The sequence below is a fragment of the Panicum virgatum genome, chromosome 3N (genome assembly GCF_016808335.1).
Source record: "Panicum virgatum strain AP13 chromosome 3N, P.virgatum_v5, whole genome shotgun sequence".
NCBI classification, from domain to species: domain Eukaryota; kingdom Viridiplantae; phylum Streptophyta; class Magnoliopsida; order Poales; family Poaceae; genus Panicum; species Panicum virgatum.
In genome coordinates, this window is record NC_053147.1 from 69,571,464 (window position 1) to 69,588,322 (window position 16,859).

Sequence of the window (16,859 nt, forward strand, 5' to 3'; positions counted from 1 at the left end):
TGGCAGAAACAATTTCCTTGATGCTGTTTTTAACTCCCACCAAATCTGGACAAGCATCTAGCTCTTTCATGTGGGCCTTCAAGAGTAAATTTGTGAGAGGGATGGGTGAATTAATGTATGTGAGAAACATTCTCAATTCTTTCATCCTTTATAGTGTAGATACATGCAATTTCCTTTTACTTATTAACCACACGCCATGTACATTGACGGGCAGAATAAAACGAAGCAGAAGCAGGGCAATAATAGACTTACTGATCACGTAGATGTCATTTGTCACCTACCTACCCCTACTATACATACAGATGGCGCGAATTAAGCAGCAAGCGATCCCGTCTTCCTTCCAGGGGCCAAAAGCAGCTGTCTGTCAATTTTTATTTTTATCCTTCTCGTGCTGTCAGGAACATAGTAATGATTACGACCACTAACACTTTGACCTAATCTTTTTTTTTATATTTGAATAATTAGAATAAACCAGTGGAACTAACTAGCACCTAGCAGGCGATCGATGTGCGCCACATGTCCTTCTCTAACTCGATGCTAGCTCCCAATTTTATAACAAAATTTATCACCTTGTCAAGGCAGCTTCGATCACAAGAACGAAACACGCATATTCGCATCATCAAATTAATCTAAAGATGCCATGCTTTTCCCCTCTTTTTAACAAAAAGAATGCCAATGCATTCTGGCTTGGCCGCCGAGATTTGGCAATTGCTTTCATGTAATATATTCTCCTTTTTTTCCTTCATTTCTGACAAACAAAGGTCACAAGGCCAAAGGGTAAAGTTGCTATCCCTAACCACCAGCAGAGTACGGTCCGTACAGGCGGTCAGGTCAGCCATGCATTCTCGCCTGCTTTGAGCTTGCTGAGATGGGTCAAATCTTGCTTGCTTGCAGACGACTGCCATTTTACTACTCATCGTCCTAACTTCCCCGTTTAAAAGTGTTGATTTGGTACACAAACTAGAATACTAGATAATTAATGTATGTGCAGCAGGTGCTCAGCTCCTTCACCACGTCTTAAGCAGTTTAATGTAAGTTCATCGTGCAAGCTTTATCGTTGATTGCTTGATAGCTGTAACAACCAACCTAACACTAACACTAAGACGTAGTACGCCAGAGGTTAACCCGATGCTGAATCTACAAGCGACCGTGAGTTTCCAAACTCATGGTCGACTCGACCCACTCCCACTCCTAGCGCCATATGCGGACTCATTGCACCGCTCCTTCCCCTTCCCCTTTCTCATCCTTCTATTTCCCATTAAAATCCGGCGCCTCTCCTGCAGCTGCTCCCCGCCGCCGCGCGCCGCGGCGGACGCGCTCTCCTGGGCTGTCGTGCGCTCTCCCCGCCGCGCGCCGTCGCCGACCCACCTGGGCCGTCGCGCGCTCCGCCGCCAGACCTGCCTGCCTCCCTCCGACGTCTACCTCCGCCTCCCTCCGGCGAGCCTCCGCGCGCCGCAACTCCGCCCCCTTCGCGGTGGCAGCGGCTCCGGATCCACAGCCGCGGCGGCGGAGCAGCGAGGAGGCAGCACCGCGCGTAGTTTTTTTTTTGCAAATTTTTTTCTGAATTTTTTTTTTCTAATTTTGGATGATTTTTTTCAGAACCTTTTTCTTTTCGTTTGGATGCAAAAAAAAATTCAAAGTTTTTTTCGTTTTTAATGTAAAAGTTTTCTCCTTAAATTTTATTTTGTTTGTTCTTTGAAATTTTTTCTTCCAAACTTTTCTCGTCAAATTTTTTTCGCTTCCTCATTTTTTTCTCTTTGAAAAATTTTCTAGAAATTTTTTTATCACAAAACGACAAAAAATACTAAAAATAAAAAAATAGCTGTCGGAAAATCGACCGTACAGACTCCTCCCGTACGGTCGACCATAAATTAGCACTCGCCAGAGGTTAATTGCAACAGTAGGGCAGTGCAATCTTTCATTTCCTCGCATAAAAAGCACAAGACGAGTGACATTCAAGAGATGAAAGTGACATATATGTATGGTCTAGAACTATGCATGGTTCATGGACAAAATACCTGTTTCCATTCAAACAGGTTTTCAGATTAAATCAAAGGATTTCTACATGCCCTTGAAAAGGTACAACGTGATGCAAAATACTCTGTCGTCATTTTACACGCAAGCCAAGATAATAAGTCTCTCTATCACCAAACCACAAGTTTCCCAAGACCCCACAGGACACATCTGTATCAGACTATCAGTTCAAAAGAAGAAGTCCAACGATGAAATAGAAATTTCATTTTTGTGCTTTGTTTCCATGCTTGCTCTTGCTTTTATCCATTTGATTTTGTTTTGCTCCACAGAACACACAGGATCTTGGTTGTCTCCTCTCTCCTCTGCTTGCTCTTGGGTGGGGGCGTGCGTGTCCCATCCATCCCATGTGTGTTGTTGTGGACTCCCACTCCTATCTACTTGCTGTCACCCTGGCCTGACCCTTCTTCTTCGCCAGTTCTTCACCACCCCTGCCAGGCCACCTCATCCCCTCCCCTCCCACGCAGTTTCACCCAACCCCCTTCCATCCATCTACGCAGAGGTGAAAAGCCACATTCACCAGCAAGCTGCGCTTTCCTGTTTGCTGCATATAAATCTGGAAGGGGAACAGCACGGACAGGAGAGAAGGGAAGGAGATCCGTGAGGAGGGAAGCCCGTCTCCATGGCTGAGAAGGAGGGCAACCTCGAGGCCGTCCTCAAGGAGGCTGTCGACCTGGTATGGCTCTACTTTCTCCCCAAATTTCTCTTTGGCTTGTTGCACGGGCGACTTCTTGGGAAATTAAAGCCTGCGCCTTTCTGTTCTTTCTCGGCTCCTTTTTCCTAGATTACTGTTCATGTGGTCTACGAAAATCCCATCTTTTAGCAAAGGCCTTGATAACCTGTATGCTGGTCCTTGTTCTGTGGATGATTCCCGAATTATAGGTGACATTTTGGCATAGGGATTTTTTCCATTTCTCTGCCTATTTCTCAAATCTATTCGGAGCTCCACTTCGTCCTTTGGGTCCAAGGATTATTACGTCGTAGAGACATTGACATATTTCTGCTACTGTCTGATTCTGGTCATACCTGTAACTTGTTACAATTCAGTGAGGGTGTTGCTCAGCTCATCAGCTGAGTTGTCGAGGTATGGAATTGCGTCACTCAACTGGTGTTGCTCATCATTTCTGCAGGAGAACTGCCCACTTGAGGAGGTGTTCGAGCATCTGAGATGCAGCCGCGAGGGTCTCTCCACCCAGCAGGCGCAGCAGCGCCTTGAAATCTTTGGCCCCAACAAGCTCGAGGAGAAGGAGGTCTGATTACCCTTTCTCTCGACACGCGGGTTGTGTCGAATTGTCAGCTTCACACTTGTAATTATTGCTTCAATTTGGGATTTTGATGGTCGCAGGAGAACAAAATTCTCAAGTTTTTGGGATTCATGTGGAATCCACTCTCCTGGGTCATGGAGGCTGCAGCAATCATGGCCATTGCTCTTGCCAACGGAGGGGTAAGACAGTGAAACCTGTGGACAGACTTCAAATTCCATTTTCAAGCTCTTTCCCCCCTGTTTTCTTTTAGTTGGTGTACCTTACTAATTTTAGTTGTCCTGTGATTATGTCATCAGGGGAAACCACCGGATTGGCAGGACTTTGTTGGTATCATAACTCTGCTTGTCATCAACTCAACAATAAGTTTCATCGAGGAAAACAATGCTGGTAATGCTGCGGCTGCCCTCATGGCTCGTCTTGCTCCTAAAGCCAAGGTCCGTTACCACCCACTCTATGCTGTTTCTGGCTATGTTTTGCATGAAGATTGTGTCTACTGAGCCCTTACAAAGGTCTGAACCGACTTATTTTTTCATCAGGTTCTTCGTGATGGCCGATGGACTGAGGAAGAGGCAGCCATTCTTGTACCAGGAGACATTGTCAGTATTAAACTAGGAGACATTATACCTGCAGATGCACGCCTCCTTGAGGGGGATCCTTTGAAGATTGATCAGGTTCTTTGCATTGTCATCACTTTCTTAAACCATTTAGCCTTTGATGATCCATAGTGATCTTTTTCCTCATAACTTCTCTTGCGTGAAATTAGTCTGCCCTTACTGGAGAATCACTCCCGGTCACCAAAGGTCCTGGTGATGGCGTCTATTCTGGTTCGACGGTCAAACAAGGTGAAATTGAAGCTGTTGTTATTGCCACTGGTGTTCACACTTTCTTCGGAAAGGCTGCACACCTTGTTGACTCGACGAACCAAGTTGGCCATTTCCAGAAGGCAAGATAGACAGCTTTATCTCATATGCATGTATTCTGGACCGAATTGTCAATGTAAACCATTGCTTATATTTGTTACTTGATTGGTGCAGGTCTTGACGTCTATTGGGAACTTCTGTATATGCTCAATTGCTGTGGGAATGTTTGTTGAGATCATTGTCATGTATCCTATTCAGCACAGGGCGTACCGCCCTGGGATCGACAATCTCCTCGTCCTTCTCATTGGAGGCATCCCCATAGCCATGCCGACAGTCTTATCTGTAACTATGGCTATTGGGTCTCACCGTTTGTCTCAACAGGTTTGTTAATGGGTCATCACATCTGTTGTTGTTCTATTTTTCTATGGGTGGTCATATCATCACATTTTACATTTTTTTAATCTCTGTTGATATAATATTAATTAGTTTAATAATGTTTATCCAGGGAGCTATCACAAAGAGAATGACTGCAATTGAGGAGATGGCTGGCATGGATGTTCTTTGCAGTGATAAAACTGGAACATTGACCCTGAACAAGCTTACTGTGGACAAGAACCTTGTTGAAGTGAGACAAGAACAACCATTTAGCATTCTCTTAGCTATCTCATGTATGGTTTAAATAACTTTAAGTTTGTAATCCAGGTTTTTGAAAGAGGCATTACTCAGGATCAAGTGATTCTCATGGCTGCTAGAGCATCCCGTACAGAAAACCAAGATGCTATTGATACTGCTATAGTTGGGATGCTAGCTGATCCTAAAGAGGTATGCTGCATTATTAAAGGCTTTAAGCAGAGACTGATCATTACATTCCTTACTTGATGAGCTGAGTCTGTCTATGTTTTCGTGAAGGCACGTGCTGGTATCCAAGAAGTTCACTTCCTGCCATTCAATCCTACTGACAAAAGAACAGCATTGACATACATCGACAGTGATGGCAAAATGTTCCGTGTTAGTAAGGGTGCACCTGAGCAGGTACCACATGAATCAAGCATTAACTAATTATGCCTTGATATCTCAGCATTTCTTTATGAAAGCATTTCATTCAGATCTATATATCATTGCATATAACATCATGCTATATACTCAATGAATGAATTGCAGATTCTCCATCTGGCTCACAACAAGTCAGAGATAGAGAGGAGGGTTCATGCTGTGATTGATAAATTTGCAGAGCGTGGACTTAGATCACTTGCTGTCGCATATCAGGTGAGAAGACAATGCACACTTGGCTTGCTATACACTTTGCATATCTTGGATGTAGCTTATAGATTCACCAGTTTTATGCATATGTTGTCTTAGTGGTGAGCTGTTCGGTTCTTACGTAGGAAGTACCTGAGGGGAGGAAAGAAAGTCCTGGTGGCCCATGGCACTTTGTTGGTCTCATGCCACTTTTTGACCCTCCAAGACATGACAGCGCTGAAACAATTCGAAGGGCACTCAACCTTGGAGTTAATGTCAAGATGATCACAGGTTTACAACCAGCTGAACAGTATCAAAGAAATGTTTCCCTTTCTATTTATACAACTTCATATTTCTGAGTGAATGTGCTTTCGATGTAATCCTTCTCATCAGCAGAACATATTTTGATAGAAGTACATTATGGCCTGGTGGGGGCTTCATCACACTGACATGACTCCTCTAGGTTTCTCTTGCTCCCCATTGTTTTGATTTGTTTTCTAATTTTCAGGTGATCAGCTGGCAATTGGAAAGGAAACAGGCCGTCGCCTTGGAATGGGTACAAATATGTATCCTTCTTCTGCTTTGTTAGGACAAAACAAGGATGAGTCTATTGCTGCTCTACCAGTTGATGATCTCATCGAGAAAGCTGATGGTTTTGCTGGTGTATTCCCTGGTATGGTGTTTAAGTAATGAATTGTTGGGAGGAGGCATAAATATTTGATTCTGGATTAATTGAGTAACTGTTTATCTCCAGAACACAAGTATGAGATTGTGAAACGTCTGCAAGCACGGAAGCATATCTGTGGAATGACTGGTGATGGAGTAAATGACGCTCCAGCCCTAAAGAAAGCTGATATTGGTATTGCTGTTGCTGACGCAACTGATGCAGCCAGGAGTGCTTCAGATATTGTCCTCACGGAACCTGGACTTAGTGTTATCATTAGTGCTGTGCTCACCAGTCGCGCAATTTTCCAGCGTATGAAGAATTACACGGTATGCTAGAAGTGGAAGTCCGCTCTCAATTATGCTATGTTTTTCCTTGTGCTATTTTTCTAATGCATTTTTATAATGGCAGATCTATGCTGTGTCGATAACCATCCGTATCGTGGTAAGTTTTCCTTGTGTGTCAGTAGTCAATACTTCCAAGCTGAAACTTTTAGGTCATTGCATCCTGATTCAGGGATTCTACCGAATTCAACAGAATCAGAACTGTTTGTGATATTCCCATGCTTGCCTCGTATAATATATTCATCTAGCTTTGAAATCACATGCATGGATCCTGCAATATTGCTCGAAGACTTAACTACCACTTTCCTTTTCCTTAAACTTGACAGCTTGGATTTATGCTCCTTGCCCTCATTTGGAAATTTGATTTCCCACCATTCATGGTCCTAATCATAGCAATTCTAAATGATGGTACTTTCCTCTCTCTTTGTCTTTGAAAGAAATTGAAGTAGAAACGAGGAAAAGTTCTAATGCTGTTTGACCATTTGGTGTGATGAATAGGTACCATAATGACTATATCAAAGGATCGTGTAAAACCATCCCCACTACCTGACAGCTGGAAGCTGGCTGAAATTTTCACAACTGGAGTTGTCCTCGGTGGATATCAGGCAATGATGACTGTTATCTTCTTTTGGGCTGCATACAAGACAGACTTTTTCCCAGTAAGGATTTTGGTCATGAGTTAACTAACTGCATTTGGATTTCAGTGAATCTATGGTTTTTTTAAAAAAAAAAACATTAGGATTGGCTAGAGAACTTCTATACTCTTCAGGACCTTTACTTATTTTTTCTTACTTCAATTAAATATTTCAGAGAATATTTCATGTTGAAAGCCTTGAGAAGACTGCTCAAGATGATTTCCAGAAGCTTGCCTCTGCTGTTTACCTGCAAGTCAGCACCATCAGCCAAGCTCTCATCTTCGTGACGAGGTCCCGGAGCTGGTCATTTGTTGAGCGACCAGGGTTTCTACTGGTCTTTGCATTCTTGGTTGCGCAGCTGGTGAGCTCTTAGTCCCTTTCCTTTTGAGGTACGTCGGGAGTTTTAAGTTGCATCGAGCTAAAATCTCACGTTTGATTGCAGATTGCTACGCTGATTGCTGTGTACGCTGACTGGGCATTCACTTCAATCAAAGGCATTGGGTGGGGCTGGGCTGGTATTGTGTGGCTTTACAACATCATCTTCTACTTCCCGCTCGATATCATCAAGTTCCTCATCCGATATGCTCTGAGTGGGAAAGCATGGGATCTGGTCATTGAGCAAAGGGTAATCAACTAATAATATGCATTGTGCCAGGTGTGTGTTGGAGTGTTGGGTATCGTGTGTGGTTAACGTGCATCATCTTCTTGTAGATTGCATTCACAAGGAAGAAGGACTTTGGCAAGGAGGAGAGGGAGCTGAAGTGGGCACATGCACAGAGGACCCTCCATGGGCTGCAGGCACCGGATGCCAAGATGTTCCCAGAGAAGGCTGGGTACAATGAGCTGAACCAGATGGCTGAAGAGGCGAAGAGGAGGGCTGAGATTGCAAGGTAGGGCCACAAATGACTTTGTTGCTCAATACCAGCAATAGTTAGTGTTTTCCTATGTATACTATCTTTAGGCCCACCCATGTCCTTTTTTCGCCATGAATGCGTTATTATTACTACTGATAGATCCATCTGTGGGGATGAAAAGTGCTTTTTGTGGTACGCTACTGGTAGGCAATGGTTAAGAGGAACTTTAAGGATTTTTTTTTTGAGGAAAAGAGGTACTTAAAGGTTGCTTGATAATTATGTGAAGTTGATTGATGGGGTTGTGGATGATTGTTGCAGACTGCGGGAGCTTCACACACTCAAGGGACATGTGGAGTCTGTTGTGAAGCTGAAGGGGCTCGACATTGAGACCATCCAGCAGTCCTACACGGTTTGATATCGCCTGTCCCCAGAAGTTTTTTTTAAAAAAATCTTTCTTTCTCTTTTTGGCCACCGAAGTGTGACTTTTACGGTGGCTGGACTCTCTTTGTTTTATTTAACTGAACTGGAGTCACATCCCCAGACAAGTACTTGAAATGAGACGGAATCGCTTGATCTCTCTGTATTCTGTCTTTTTGTCGCCTATCCTATACCTATCCTGCATAAGTGCTTGAAGGGGATGGGAAATGGGATCTTGTTGTTTCTCTCTTGCTGTGGATGATTGGGTGTGAGGGCAAGGGCTCATCAATCAGGCAGATCACTAACTCCTGTGATTGGGTGGCTAGCTCTGTGTGGCATGGCATGGCATGTGATGTGCGGGCCTCAGCTTCCATGAATGAATGAAATGAAATGCATCATGCATGGAGCTGGAACTGAAGTGGGGGAAGGAAGGTCAGCATTGAGATGCTTCAACAATGTGCATGGTTCCAGATCTGCAGATGTACCTGTTGCCTGCTGGAGAAGCAGCTCCGGCCCAACTCGGCCCAGTACGGCCCAAAGTAGTAGAATCGTGGCGCTGCGGCCCATAGCACTGAACAGGAATACAGCAGCGGTTGCTCTTGCGGCGGCGATGCTGGTGTCGCTGCCGATGCTGCTGGTGTTGCCGCCGGCAGCGGACACGTTCGTGGAGTGGAAGGCCAAGTACGGCAAGGAGGAGATCCAACGCGGGTACGGTGGGGTCCGGCCTGGGGAGCGATCTTACGAGCAGGAGACCCGCCGGATGTTCGTGGGATGGAAGGCCAAGTACGGCAAGGCCTACAGATCGAGACGTCGGTAGGAGGAGTGCCGGTACAGATTGTTCAAGGGCAACCCGCAACCGCGTCGTCGTCTGGCTCAACGCCGCCGCCGCCGGGAAAAACCACCTGTACGGCCTCAACCAATTCGGCGACCTCACCAACGATAGAGGACCGAGAGCTAGCTGAGCGCCAGGTGCCAAGCCGTCACCCCCGACCATGGGAGGCTGATTCGCTACCAGGTAATCATCATCTTGCTGGCTCAAGTTCCTTTATTGTATATCATTGTTGTTTCTTTAGGGGCCGTTTAGTTCCCAAAAATTTTCACACAAAATTTTTCACCTCCCCTTTAAACACATGTATGAAACACTAAATGTAATTAAATAATAAAACTAATTACACAGTTTGGATGTACATGACGAGACGAATCTTTTAAGTCTAATTAGTGCATGATTAGCCATAAGTGCTACAGTAACCTACATGTGCTAATGATGTGGTCAAAGGCCTCAAAAGATTCGTCTCGTGGTTTCCAAGTGAGTTCTGAAATTAGTTTTTTAATTAGTGCCCGAAAAACCCTCCCGACATTTGGTCAAACAATCGATGTGACCTTTGATCCAAAAATTTTCACTAACTAAACACCCCCTTACATGTATTTGATTACCACTTGCATCAAATGGGGACTATGGATTTTGTTTCCCGCTCCCATGTACTAGCAGTTGAATTTGTATTACTACTACTAGTCTATGGTAACTGGGAATTCCTACATGGTTTTACCCAAAGCTGTATAGTTGTGTTATAACACTCACTGATCATACAGCCAGATGGTTGGAGCTGCTGCAAAGATATGTGTGGGTATTTATTGGGTAATACTCCTTCCTTTCTTTGCTGTGTGTAGGGGTGGTAAAGGGCCCAACATTTTGAACTAGAAAATCTAAGGATCGGGCCCTAAAAGGGTCGGGCTCTAAATATATGTATTTTTGAACTAAAAATTTTAAGGGCTTTATTGGGCTGTGAAGAAGCCATTAGGGCCATGGCCCATTACCACCCCTAGCTGTGTGACGGCCAGAAACACACACATCAAAGACTAGAGCATCTGGATAGTTTTTTTTTTAAAGAAACCATCTGGATAGTTTTGAAGGAGAACAATCGTACGTTGCAAGGAGTATAAAGATGATACAGTTACATTTTATACAGAAATTACCCAGATATTGTCCAATGTTATCTAGGTTTTTAAGGGATCATTATAATTGTTTTTTTTTAAAAAAAAAGAGGATCCAATACTATCTTAGGTATATCGTGAAGCAGGAGAAGCAGCTCCGGCCCAACCGCTCAACTAGGCCCAGGGAGTGAAAGTGGTGCTGCGGGCCATAGCACTGAACCGGCCTAGTTCATGAGGCGAGCTCCGACCTCCTACAGCCAGCTGCCAGCGGAGGGGCAGATAGCAAGCTGTTCGGCGAAATGCCGCCATGGCCGCCGTGTCTCCAGCCCACCCTCGCCACCGCTCGCCGCGCCACCGCCTTCTCCAGGAGCAGGAGCCACCTCTCCTCCTCCTCCTCCTCCCCCGCCTTCGTCTGCGCAACCCCGGGCGACCACGCCCACGAGCAGCAGGTAAATCAATCTTACAGCTGCCGCCCACCCCCCACCCCCCACGCCTCACGCCATGCGATGCCGATGTGTCTAGGGAGACAACGAGGAGCAGTCGTTGGTCGTGGTGGGCGGCGGCGCGGCGGGGGTTTACGCCTCCATAAGGGCCAAGACCCTGGCGCCCCGCCTCAACGTCGTCGTCATCGAGAAAGGGAGGTTCTTGTCCAAGGTCAAGGTTTCCGGCGGTGGCCGCTGCAACGTGACCAATGGCCATCATCTTGAGCCCGTGGTATGTGCATATGCGCAATCCAGCCTCGTGCTTCTTAGCATTTGCTATATCGGTCTATCCTTAATTCATTTATAAGCCTGCTTGCTTGCTTGGCACATGACAATGTTTAGGGACTGGCCAGAAATTATCCTAGGGGGAACAAGGAGCTCAGAGGATCGTTCTTTGCCGCTCATGGCCCGCAGGATACCATGCGTTGGTTCACAGACCATGGTGTGGAGCTTAAGGTAGCTAGCAAGCTTTGTTGACATCACATCTGCCTCAGCATCTGTGTCTGTGTGTGCATTCCTCTGAAGCAAACTGTTGATGTTGCTCCCTTCCCCTTGCTAATTGCCATGTCAGACGGAAGATGATGGAAGAGTCTTTCCTGTCACTGACAATTCAGCTTCAGTAGTAGACTGCCTGCTAAACGAAGCTAGGAGACTTGGAGGTACCTTCTGCTAATTGGCTTTGATATTAACTTTGCTGTTAATTTCCCCACATGTCAGTCACTCCCTGACCAATTCAAAACCAAACGGTGAAGTTTCTCTGCAGGCTGGCAAAGCTGTGTCCAGTGCATCTGTGACTCAGCATGGAAAGTTTGTCCTCAAGGTTGAGAAGCGTACTGCTGATCTTGTTGATTACATCACTGCTAACTATGTCTTGGTTGCTACAGGTAGCAGCCAGCAGGTCTGGGAGTTCCTGTTTACGCCCATCCTTGCATCTTGTCAAAATATCATAGGGCACAAAGTTGCATCCTTACCCATTTTATTACCTGTAGGGCTATTCAATAGCTGCACAACTCGGCCATTCCATTATTTCACCAGTGCCCAGCTTATTCACATTTAAGGTTGCAGACAAGAGATTGGCTGATCTTGCTGGGGTATGCATCCACAACTGCTATTTCCATTTTGATGCTAAGAATTACTCTCCAGTAATAAAAGAGCGGTGTTTCTCGAATGAAAGGGTGATATTTCAGAATTTGTGCAGCCAAATTGCATAAGTTTCGTCTGTGTATTTACCTATTTTTTTTATAGTTTATTCTACCAAGGAACATGATTAAGCATCAAGACTTGTGCCTTATAACAGGAACCTGATTACACAGCTGGATTTTGTTTCTCGAGTTAACAGCAGTACTGAACTGCAATATCTTTTACCCTTTTCTTCTGCTGTGTAGGTTACATTTCCAGTAGTCAAAGCAAAATTGAAGCTAGATGGCGTGCAAAAAAATGTTCCGGAATTAACTCAGGTGAACATACCATTTATTTTCAGCTATGGGTTGATGAGATAGGCAGTCAACTTGTCATGCGCATTTGCTTACACTAAATGCCTTTAACAGATTGGGCCTATGTTAGTTACGCACTGGGGGCTCAGTGGTCCAGTTGTTCTGCGTTTGTCTGCATGGGGAGCACGTGAACTACATCAGTGCAACTACCAAGGTACAATGCAATGAAAATTCACAGAAAATGCAGTAGATTCACAACTGGGCGATGACACTCTTGTGATATATCTAATTTTAACCCCTTATCATTGTTGTATTGTGAAGCAATGGTCAGGGATTATTGTACTCAGTACATCCAGAAGATGCAGATCTTGTACTCTTCCCTTATTACATTTACTACTTTAATGAAATGGTTGGCTTTTAACATTTTCATTTAGGGAATTATGCATGTTAGCATATTTCTTAATTATGCAACTATATTTGAATTTCATATTAGAAATTTTATAACGCTGTTAAGAGAATTTGGACATTGATAGACTATAGTACTTTGTAATATCAAATTTATTATTGTTTAGAATGTTTGTTCTTTTCCTAATAAGTGAGATGGTTAGCACTTTATGGCACCCCGTCGAGTAAACAACATATGTTGCATATCACGTTCTCCTTGTTCTGTTATCCAAGCTTTACTGCTTTTTTTGAAAAATGATCCAAGCTTTACTGCTTTGCCTCTTCAGCCAATGCTCATTTTTAGTTTTTTTTTCCTCTGTCTATCATCAAACACATGAAATTGAGGACAGGAAAGCTTACAGTCAATAGCATCCATTTTCCTTGTTGAAATCTATACATTTCTTTCAACACAGGAAAGGTTATGGTTGACTTCATACCTAACATCCATATTGAGGACGTGAAAGGCATCCTGTTCCGCTACAAAGATCAGCATGCGGTTCATTTCTTCCCTTACATTATTGCATTTACATATGCTTAAGTTAGTGCCTTAGATCTTCATGTCAGGACCAGCATTTGTTACTGGCGCACTACTATTGATTTTGTCTCTGCTATAATAAGTTGAAAAAAAAGTCATCTCTCGCAAATTCCTGCAATAGTTTGAATCTTACTAATTCATAGCTTTTCTTTGGCTTGCTTTGGCATTATTACCAATACTGATAATAATTGTAGCTTCCTGGTCACTGTCACATTGGAGCATTTTGATTAACATTTTAAATGACCTTCTAATTCATTAGAGAAACATTCCTCCCCTGAACATTCCTATTTTTTCCCCAGAAAGGGGTCATCCTGGATTTCATTACTTGAGAACGAAATCACAAAAAACTGTTGCAAACTGTCGAGTATATTTGGTAGGTTACGATATGTAATCCCGGACCGCCATATGTATCGGGGAGGTGCCTTGCCCCCCAAGTCTCTGTACTCTATATATACCGCCCAAGGGGCTCAATGCAATACATCGACCACATTATATGCATTCTACCTTTCCTACATGGCATCAGATGCCTAGGTTTTAGATCCTGACCTAGCCGCCGCCGCTTCCGCTGCAACCCGCGCCGCCCCCGGGGAGATCAATCTCCGCCGGGGGCAGCGCCCTCGTAGGATGCGCCGCAGATCTCTCTGATCCGCGCCGCCGTCGTCGTCAACCAGCAGCAGAAGGACCTACCTCTTCCCTGGCCGCCCCATGGCGGCACCGCTCGACGTCCCCGTCGGGTACCACATCGCCATGGGGGCGCCACTGGGCCTGCACGCCTCCGCGTCGTCGTCCCCCTCGGCTCCACATCCGGATCCGCCCGCCCCTCCCGCGCATCAGGCCAGGCGCCCCGACTCCTACCAGCGCCGCCGCACCGCTGCCATGAGTGCGAGTGTGTGGCTGCGGAGGACCACCGCGGGGATGCCAGGCCACTGCACCATCGGGGCCGGCGGGCCGCCGCATCGCCAATTGATGTCCACGCCGGGCCGCAGCGCTGCCGCCACCCTCCACCACCGGTCCTCTCCAACGCGCCGCCGCGAGCCTGCTTCCCCTCCTCCCTCAACGCTATGCCGCCGTCCGCAAGGTCGCGGCTGCGGGGGCGGCTTCTGGGGGTCGTCGGGCTGCTGCGCGGCCGGAGCAGAGGAGCCGCTCGGGCTGCTCCTGCCCCTTCCTTCCTTTGCCCTCTGGCCAACAGGCGGATGAGGATAAGGTTTGGGAGGGCATCACTTGGTGCACCCGAGATTGTACCCGCAGGTTCGCCTTGATGCTGCTGCTATTTTTTTTCGATCTAAGATCGGTTTGCGTCGCCCTGCCGTTCGTCGCCGTTCATCGTCGACCCTCCCGAAGGACGAGGTTGTTGCTGCGCCTTCCAGGCTGCAGCGACGACGTTCGTGATCAAGCCACCCTACCGATGTCGTCGCCTTTTTCAGGCGGTGGCGCCACTCGCCACCGGTCTTCGTCAAGCAGGCGCTCGATACGCCTCTGCGCCTCCAGCCTTTCTCGCGCGGACATCACCGCCGATGTTCCTGAAGGAAGACGTCGTCGCCACCCCTGATCTGAGCGCGACACTTGCTGCAACCTACGCCGTTGCCACCCCTGTCCTGAGCGTGACCTAAGTCGCAAACTGCGCCGTCTACCATCGTCATCCGCCGCACCGTCCTGCTGCTGTCTTCGGCAAGAAGCTGCTGAGTTTGTGGACTCGAGCACCTCGACGACGCTTCGACCCGCGCCCCTCCACGGCTTCGACCACGTCCACCTCGACTTCGGCTACTACGGCACTAAAGGGCTATCATCTGCATGAGTCTCCAGTCAAAGCTTTCGCATCGGAGTTCCGACTGTAGGGGGGATACGTCTCCATTGTTCTCCAGTCTGACCGTTCGTGTTGCTACCGCTACGACTGCGGGGGATGTTAGAGTATATTTGGTAGGTTACGATATGTAATCCCGGACTGCCATATGTATCGGGGAGGTGCCTTGCCCCCCAAGTCTCTGTACTCTATATATACCGCCCAAGAGGCTCAATGCAATACATCGACCACATTATACGCATCCTACCTTTCCTACACAAACTAACCGACAAAGGGGTCATCCCAGATGTCATCAACTGCAGCAGGTTGACTCTCTAGGGGGGCAAAAGAACAAACTGTTTTCCAAACAATACAAGAGACAGACAGTAGGAGCTACAAAAGTTATGCAGAATAACAAGCTTTGACACAGCATGATAGACAACTGATCTCCTGTTCTTTGACTCCACGTGATTCCTCTCACTGTAGAAGAACCACTCCTGTGTGTCTTCTGCAGGGGCTTCACACGGGTGGAGCTGCATCACCCTCATCTTGAGGTCCTCCGCTCCCACTTGCAACTGCACCCTGTCATCCTCGTTATGTAATTCTGCCCTGATAGATAAAAATGAGCATGCTAGGCACACAATCTCTGCAGGACATAAAATGACCAGTTCTATCAACAATTAACAATAAAGTTGAACTAAAGAGTGTTTTTTTATACTAACTAAGAAGTGTTGGTCCCTGCAGAAGCACAAAGTAAATAACACCTTTCCCATGGAGTTTGGGCTAGTGAAAAGATTTTGGAGATTCCTGCTAGAACAGGAGGTCATAATGTTACTGAAATAACCCTTTACTCATCGCTTTAATCAGATATTTCATCAGGTGAAGTCTTGTCTTTGCAGAGTTTAAATGGTGATATGCACTGGGCCTCGATGTCAAATAATCATCTAAGTGCAATAGCTGTTCGGTTAAAACAATGGATGTTTGAGGTTGTTGGGAAGGTGTGCAATATCATTATATGCCAACTGAAATTTCCCCGTCTAAAATATGGCAGCAACAATGTTTTTGCCAAGACTAACTGCCAATTATCTATCATCATATGTAGGGACAATTTAAAGATGAATTTGTGACTGCCGGAGGTGTTCCAATTTCAGAGGTTCAGTCTTAACTGCAGTTTTCTTGAACATGAATCACACAGACCTGATTTGTGTCCCTATTGTTATAGATATCACTTGGCACAATGGAAAGCAAGAAACAACCAAATCTGTTCTTTGCTGGAGAGGTAAATATCGATCATGAACTCACAGTATTTAGGACTAGCAATAACACAATATACCTTATGAAGGTGATTTTGCGGCAGGTACTTAATGTCGACGGGGTCACTGGCGGTTTCAATTTTCAGGTAAGCTGTATAAATTTCCTGAAGAATTGTTTACCTCTGTTGCGGGAGCAAAAAGGTTCAGTCTGGACTCTGGAGACTAATTTGAATGGAAACATAAACTCTTCGGTGAGAAGTGTAATGCATTAGTTGTTTGTTTTCCACAGAATGCATGGACTGGTGGGTACATAGCTGGCACAAGCATAGCCACATTGGCATTGACAAGCAATCTACAAGAACCAGTCCTTCCAACTAGAAAGATCATAGAAGAAAATGTGGATTGAGCGATGAAAGAATCTTCTTAGATCATCTGGGGACTGCAAGCTGCGTGATGATTCAGGGATATTACTAATTTTGAAGATATCCAAGATAACCAAGATTAGTTAGCTTTTGTTTTTTGAAAGACACCAGGAAGGTAACATTAGCCTAACATGGGGTCAATGTAGAGTCAATCTAGGCATACAACGTGCAGTCTGGAAAGATGGTAGTTACAATCTAGTTGAACAAGCTGTGAATTGTACTTGACTGATCAGAATGCACATCGAGCAATTTTCTTCTATCTCAACTGT

General features: G+C 45.6%; 2 protein-coding genes across 5 annotated transcripts; both read left to right on the forward strand.

The window, feature by feature from the left end:
- The first annotated feature begins 2,168 nt into the window (after positions 1-2,168).
- On the forward strand, positions 2,169-8,478 carry LOC120667155 (plasma membrane ATPase 1-like). The gene is made up of 21 exons (XM_039947204.1): positions 2,169-2,707; positions 3,162-3,281; positions 3,377-3,475; positions 3,593-3,730; positions 3,833-3,967; positions 4,060-4,239; positions 4,331-4,537; positions 4,662-4,781; positions 4,859-4,978; positions 5,066-5,188; positions 5,318-5,422; positions 5,542-5,686; positions 5,904-6,068; positions 6,150-6,388; positions 6,471-6,503; positions 6,730-6,811; positions 6,902-7,062; positions 7,214-7,399; positions 7,481-7,663; positions 7,750-7,928; positions 8,211-8,478. The coding sequence occupies exons 1-21, from the start codon at positions 2,654-2,656 to the stop codon at positions 8,305-8,307; spliced, it is 2,871 nt and encodes a 956-aa protein (XP_039803138.1). The 5' UTR covers positions 2,169-2,653; the 3' UTR covers positions 8,308-8,478.
- LOC120667157 (uncharacterized protein YtfP-like) lies at positions 8,211-16,849 on the forward strand. Of its 4 annotated transcripts, none has more exons than XM_039947209.1 (16): positions 8,211-9,324; positions 10,388-10,690; positions 10,764-10,955; positions 11,066-11,179; positions 11,295-11,382; positions 11,476-11,621; positions 11,713-11,814; positions 12,109-12,180; positions 12,271-12,370; positions 13,014-13,096; positions 15,660-15,737; positions 15,815-15,913; positions 16,018-16,068; positions 16,138-16,194; positions 16,273-16,314; positions 16,458-16,839. In XM_039947209.1, the coding sequence occupies exons 2-16, from the start codon at positions 10,541-10,543 to the stop codon at positions 16,572-16,574; spliced, it is 1,491 nt and encodes a 496-aa protein (XP_039803143.1). In that variant the 5' UTR covers positions 8,211-9,324; positions 10,388-10,540; the 3' UTR covers positions 16,575-16,839. The 4 variants fall into 4 exon arrangements, with proteins under 4 accessions (XP_039803143.1, XP_039803144.1, XP_039803141.1 ...); XM_039947207.1 differs by having other exon boundaries at positions 9,181-9,324; positions 10,372-10,690; positions 16,273-16,369; positions 16,458-16,849; XM_039947208.1 differs by having other exon boundaries at positions 9,185-9,324; positions 10,372-10,690; positions 16,458-16,849.
- Positions 16,850-16,859: the final 10 nt, after the last annotated feature.